This window comes from Mastomys coucha, chromosome X, assembly GCF_008632895.1.
Source record: "Mastomys coucha isolate ucsf_1 chromosome X, UCSF_Mcou_1, whole genome shotgun sequence".
NCBI classification, from domain to species: Eukaryota; Metazoa; Chordata; class Mammalia; order Rodentia; family Muridae; genus Mastomys; species Mastomys coucha.
In genome coordinates, this window is record NC_045030.1 from 51979211 (window position 1) to 51986327 (window position 7117).

Below are 7117 nucleotides of genomic sequence, written 5' to 3' on the forward strand. Positions count from 1 at the left end.
AAAAGTCTGCAGTCCACATCCTTTAGAAAAGAATAGTCCACACAAAAAAAAAACTGCACCTCACCCCTGCCAGCGCCTTTGGCAGCCTCCAGGAGGCAAGATGAGTTTGCCTTCACATACCCATGCTCCATATTATAAAGATGCCCTTAGCACAACCAAACCTCCAGAAGATGTGGCATTGTCCCAAGGCCCAGAGGCAGTAGCCAGCTCCATCTTTGATTGCCAGATGACTGAAGTCAAGTCCCTTCCCTTTGGAAACTAAGGTGATGCTGTAGACAGGGAATACACATGGGCAAAGGAAGCACCTCCCTCCTGTTCCTGCCTCATCTCCTTCAGCCAATGAAAATGTGCTGGGGAGAGGGGCAAGAAAGTGGAGCTAGAATCCGGCCATTCTGCCATAAGACCCTGGACAGTACTTCCTGTGGGCCTCAGTTTCTTCACCTCTGAAACAGAAGGTGATCTCAAGAGGTAGAGCTCACTGGAATAACAGTGATTAGGAGCACCCTCTCACATGGGTGCTTCTGCCTACAAGGAGGTGCTTGCTTTGGCATGAGCCCAGATGGAGAAGGCACAGCAAAGAATAAACCAAGCTCCCAGTCTTGAAGTACAGGAAGCAAGGCCTAACGGCACGGAGAGCCACACTGAGGGAAGGCTTGCCCAGTGGCCATGTGCTACACTCTGTACTTTAGTGACGGTTTAGCCTACTGAGTTTTCACCGCAACCTCAGAGTACAGACAGGTATATACTGATTCCACACTGGACACTCCGACTGGGGACATTTGCTGGAGCTATATCAGAGAGAGTGTGTTGCAGTGTTCCAAGACAGGGTGCTTAATTTCAGAATCTTATCTCCCTTCTTTCTGCATCCCCTTGTCCGCTAACTGATCTCAGAAGCACTGGGAGAGAGTAACAAGCACAAGATTCAGTCCTCCAGTAAAAGAACTCTGCAAGGAACACCCAGAGAGTTGTGACTGAGAGATGAGACAAGCCAAGAGAACGGAAGAGGCACTGGGCCTTAGCAGAACATGGTACCTGCTGTGGTTCACAAGGATGCAGGATGCTCAAGAGTGGGAGGGATTTTCCCTTAGCTGCTCTGTGGACACTTGCATCATCTTCAAGTTCCAACTACTTTCCTTTTGCTCTTATTTCCTTCAAACATCCATGTCCAGGTCTAAGAAATGGAGAATTTGTTCTAGATTTGTCTTCCTTAAAGACAGCCCTTCTCCAATGAATCCCTATTTTCTAGCCTCCCTCGGGGCAAATGCAAAGGAACATAAGCTCATGATAGGTTGTCGTCTCCTTCCAACTCTTCCTTCTCTCTTCCCCAATACTAGCACATTGCTCCCTATGGCAGAGGGGGGGTTTCCTCATGCTGCAAGTCTAGAGTAACACCCCAACAATGCATGCTCTGTAGTCATACTACAGGTTGAGCATCCTTATTATGAAAATATGAAATGCTCCAAAATCTGAAGGATCTTGAGAATCAATATGATGCTACAAGTAGAAAATTTCACACCTGACTTCATGTGAAAGGTAACAGTCAAAACACAGGCACACTATAAGTGCTCTATAAAATTACCTTCAAGCTATGTATATAAGGCCTGTATGAAACATATACGAAATTCATGTTTAGATGTCACATTGCCAAAATAGCTCATTATATGCATGCAAATATGTGATTTTGTTTAAATTGGAAGGGCTAACGATGTAGCTCACTTAGTAGAATGCTTATCTAGTATTCATAGAGCTCTGAGTTCAATACCCAGCACCATGTAAAATGAGTATAGCAGCCATAGTTTATAACATGGAATGAATATTAGTCATCCTCTGCTAGATAGCAAATTAGAGGCCAACCTGGGCTCCTTGAGACACTGTCTCAAAAAACAAAATCTGAAATGTGGAAAACTTTTGATTCTGTACATTATAGATAAATAATTTTCAACTTGCAGCTCTCCATTATTCACTGGAGAATGCCTACATCCCTTGGCATGGCTAGCAAGGGCCTCCCATGGCTGTTTCTGCTCTGCCTCCCAGAACAGCCATGGGCATACCCACTATTACATCATCTCAGACTACCCCTAGCTCTCGCTCATTCAAATGCTTCCTAACTCCAAGTGGAGGGATAGATTGTCTCCTGCCTGAGCCCATTCCAATGTTCTTCCTCCACAGTTGCCCCTGCCTGTTCTCCTGGAGGCTCCAGACAAACAGTGCCTGTAGTCAGCACTATACCCAGTCACTTTCTATCTTGCTTTGGGAGCAACTGCACTAGCTGTGAGGTGGCACAAGCATGCTAATCACATGGCCTTCCCAGGTTCCAGACCTGGGTTTAGGAGTGCCCTACTCTTGTGTCTCCACTACCAGCCATGGAACTCTGCCTAGAACACTTAATCTCCCTGCATCTCCATTTCCTCCATGGAGAGCTGGGGATATAATATGGAATTGATGATGCTGGAATAGTTGATAATGCTGTCGTCACATATGAAGAAGTTGGCAAGCTTTTGGGCATATGGGTGGTAGTTAACCTTTCTATGATGGCTTCATATACAATTCAGGGGATATGTAGGAAAGGTGTGCCACCTGGAGCACTGGGAAAGCCATGAGGGGTGATCAGAGAGGATCTCTGTAGCAGTACTGCCTTTGAAAATGGAGGAGGAACCATTTTTTTTTATGAGTATGATATCTATATGGTGAGTTTCCATTAAAATTGATATCCCCAGGTAGGCAGCACTCAGCTCAAGAAATAGCCCATTTCTGAAATTCTAGAAACTTCTCTTGCAGCTCTACCTGTCACCACATACCTTCCTCCCCAAGGGTAACCACTTTCCTGACTTCCAACAACTTAAATGAGTTCCTCTGTTCTTTGAACTTAGTGTAGAGAGAGTTAAGGGTCAAACTTTTGGGGGAAGCTGAACCGTCTTCATCAACTGTGTGTTGGTGAGATCTAGTCATATTTTTTGGAATAAAGAAAATAGTTGAGATCATTGCATTGCTGGTTTCTGTCCTCCTGTATGATTCTGATACAATTAATCCATCTATAGCTGATGGGCATTTGTGTTGTCTCCAGGTAAACTGAAGTCAAAAGAGGATTTCCTCTGGCAATTGCTAGTAGTATAGTGTTTTATGTGGGGAAATGTCCAGGTTAAGAGTTTGTAAATGGGTCATACAAAAGGCTAAACATAAACCAGTGTTCCAGGAAGGACAAATGTGTCAGGTGACGTTCCCAGTGCTGGATGTGTACTTGGTTCAACTTGACAACAGCTCAGTGCAGGAGTGGTTTTGGTCTTTGTTTTACTAATGAGGAAACAACAGCACGGAGAAAAGAGTAACTTACACAGCTGGTCAGTGGTAGAAAAGAAGAAATTGAAGTTTGAAAGGTTAAATGAGTCATGTGAGGCCACACATACCAGTCATACCAGAGTTGAATTTAGCAAGGCTCAATGCCCAATGTGTAGCTCTTTCCAAGAGGCCCACACATACTCTCCTTAAACATGATGCTTCCTCACTTGCCTGCACAACTCCTAGCCAGGCCTTACCCCAAAGGGAACACAGATAATGATGATGGGCGATGATGATGATGATGATGATGATGATGAGCTCGTGAATTTCAACTCATCTCTAGGCTGGGTTATCCCAGGGTGAGCAAAAGTCAACCAGGATATTTGGGGCTGCCCTTGAAGACGGAGGAAGGCCAGATTAAAAAGCCACTTTAGCGGACTCTTTCCATTGATAGCCTAAAGATCATATGCGCCTGACTTATTTATTTATTTAGACTAAGAAGTGGCCAGCTGGGCCCAAGCTCCAGAATTATCTTCATGGCCCTTTAGGGTTGTCACCTCATGCTTTGGGCTTGAACTCAAACAGAGGAGCCATCACAAGAGCCTGGGACTCAAAGGCCTTTCCTCCCAACCACTCAGGCTCCAGATTAATGACAGGAAAAGGTCCCGGGGAAAGAGCTGTGATTAGAACAGCCCAGCACTGAGTTTACTCTTCCCTAACAAAGCCTACTTCCTACCCCACATTTACCCTCCTGCTTGCTTTCCAGCCTCACAAGTCCCTGGGGCTTCAGGGGCGACTGTCCGCCTCCTGTTCTGGAGACTAGGCTAAGAAGTTATGAAGGGAAGGCCACAATAGGCCCTATCAGATTATAAATAGCAACCTAGTCTGCTCTCCTTGGGCCCAAGCCAGCCTGGTGCCCACCCTCTCTCTGTTCCCTCTTTTCCATCCAATAAGAGAGGGAAGTCATCCAGGCAGCTGTATCCTACCATACAAGAAAAGGAAATCGATGCAAGGTAGAGGAGAGAGGGGAAAGAAAGAAAATGAGGAAAGAATAGTGTGGGTGGGTGCTAAGGATGGAGGGCGATACATGGGAATCATGGGAATCACCACAGGGTCAGACATTCCTCTCAGTGGATACACTCACGGTTCTGCTTTCCAAGTCTCAATCACAAAAGGAGCTTTACAAACCAACCAAGGCTCCAGGCACTGCACGTACGTGGCCGGATGAAGCTAGTTTCTGCTTGGCCTGACTGCTGACCTAGTTTCTGGTCAACTACCTCTAGGAATACATGACCCTAAAACCCAGTTGCTGATTCAGCTTGGGTCAAGACCCAGAAAAAGTACCAGAGAGTCACATTGCATCTCTTAAGAGTTAGGGCACATTGTACTTATTGAGGGGCAGGTGATATTGCCCTCTGCTCTGGGGCAGGGGCTTGTCGCTGGACACACCCCCATTTAGTAGGAATAAGGATGTGAAACCTTCAGCTTTAGTCAGGGCTTGGAGCTCTGGTTCCTCAAGTCCTTATCTTGGGTGTCTGCAGTCTATCCCCACTCTATCTGTCTGGCCATCTGTGAACCCTGGTTCCTGTGTGTGTCTTCTGGTCTTGTCTGTTTATCATGACACAGGCTTAGCCTCAGCTCTTTGTGCCTGCAGCTACCCCAGTTACCTGTCCTGTCCTGTTTTCTGGCTGATATCTCAGCATGTACATGCATATACAGTTAAAGATCACTTCCTGTAGATAGTCTCATCCGCACAAACAACAGGCCATGCCTCAAAGTCCAAACACTGGCAGAAGTTCAGCAGTTGCCAGGTTCTCCCATCTGTGACTGAGGTTAAAAGCTGAGATGAATCAGGAGAAGAAAAAAATGGTGGTTTTCATAAACTGAATTAGCTCCAATCATTTATGAACTAAATCTATGAGCACCTTTTATAAGTAAGCTGGTGGTTTTTCTAGAAAGTATCATTGCAAGCATCTGATGGAATTGTTTTTCTCTTCCTGAGACACGAGTTCATCAGTCTATAGGCCTGGATGTGTTTACCCCATCACTGTGTTAGCAATCTGGCTCAGTGCACAAGCAATGTGGAAGCCAGAGGCACGAGGCATGCTTTTGGAAGGGATCTCAACCCAGTTCCCTTCTGGCATTTTTATATATGCTAAAGCATGCATTGACTCTGACCCATTAAATCTTTCATGCTAGAGTTCTCTGACCAAACTTTGGTGGTAGAAATTTGGGTTTAGTGTGGAGCTGCACAGAGGTATGAAGCATTTGATGCCAGAGGTCAGTTGTTCTGTGGTTAGGGATAGAAGAAAGGTACATCTTGTCCCTTCACCTCAAGGTTTCTGTTGCACTGCCCAGCCCTGGTGTGGGTGTGTGTGCCCAGAGGGAGAAGGGAGCCACCCCTGGGGCTGTCATTTTAGCACTACTGATGAGAGCATCTGCTTCTTCCAGCTCTCACTTCAGCGCTCCAGCAGTTTCAAGGATTTTGCCAAATCGAAGCCCAGCTCCCCTGTGGTGAGCGAGAAAGAATTTAACCTGGATGATAATGTGAGTTTCAGAGATCCTTTAAAGTCTATTGAGTCTGGGAAGAGGGGGTGGCAGGGGGAAGGGGAAATAGGGGGGATTATTAGTATTACTGGGACAAAGCTTTTTTGTAAACACAGTGCCACTTCTCCTAGGCACCAAATGCCTGTGCCCAAAAATCCTACAGGTATTAAGTACATAGCAGAAAGCAAATTAAATCAAGAATTAATAAGGCTGAGAAGAGGGTTTGGGCCTGGTGAGCACAGGGAGGAGGTGACTCTCCAATCACCTCCAACTAATTCAGGATCCTGAAGACTTCTTTCTATACCAAAACCTGGGTCCACGCCAGCATTACCATGGTCCCTGTACCTCTTCTTTTGTTGTCACAGATTCCAGAAGATGACTCAGGTGTTCTTACCCCAGAGGATTCTGGGAAGAGTGGAAAAAAATTGGGAAAGAAGTGGAGGGCAGTCATTTCCCGAACCATGAACAGGAAGATGGGCAAGATGATGGTGAAGGCCTTGTCAGAGGAGATGGTAAGGCCTGGAATCCAAGGGTGGGCTGAGGCCAAGGAGGGTTAAGGAGGCCATTCTCGCAGGGAAGCATGATCACCTGAGGAGTCACTACAAAAATGTGGAGATGCTGCTCAGTGTAGACAGGATGCTCACATACAGGTGATTTGGATGGGTCGGAGGTTTACTAGCAGCATGGGAAGCAGAAGGCTGCTTAAGAAAGGATTGAGTCTGAGGAAAGATGAAAGTCTGGGCAATAGAAGCTTCCTGTAAAGATGGGTAGCTGAAAGGAAGATGAGCCCCTGGGACTGATGAAGGAGGACGGATTCTAAGAAAGTAGAGAGAAAAATTCAGAGGCTCTTCTGTGTACCATGTGGTTGCATCCCGATAAGCCATAAGATCACAATGCCATGAGTCTCGAATGCATACCCCTAACCTACAGAACACTACTAAGCTTAACACCATAGCACCTTGCAGAGCCGTCACTGATGGGGAGCTTTGACTTGCTGCCGCTACCCAGCATCACCAGAGAGGTTCACACTCCATTAGTGCCAACCTGGGCAAAGATCCAACCAAATTCAAGATTTGATTTAAAGTGCAGCTCCCACGGAATGGTATCACTTTCGTAACCATCAGAAAATCGAACAGATTGTGGAGCTGAAGGGGTGGCTACTGCTCTTTCAGAAAACAGAAGACTGCTTCCCAACAATCATGTTAGGTGACTGAAAAGCACCTGTAATTCCAGCTCAAGGTACCCCAGCCCCTCTTCAGGACTCCCAGGACACTTGCACTGATATGCATGTACC

General features: G+C 46.2%; 1 protein-coding gene across 2 annotated transcripts in view; it reads left to right on the forward strand.

Annotated features, from left to right (window-relative positions):
- Positions 1-7117, forward strand: part of Sash3 (SAM and SH3 domain containing 3) — a 13724-nt gene that overhangs the window by 1720 nt on the left and 4887 nt on the right. For both annotated transcript variants that reach the window (XM_031356210.1, XM_031356287.1), the window contains exons 2-3: positions 5728-5823; positions 6189-6335. In XM_031356210.1, coding sequence (XP_031212070.1) covers positions 5728-5823; positions 6189-6335 — 243 coding nt within the window. The remainder of the gene's footprint in view (positions 1-5727; positions 5824-6188; positions 6336-7117) is intronic.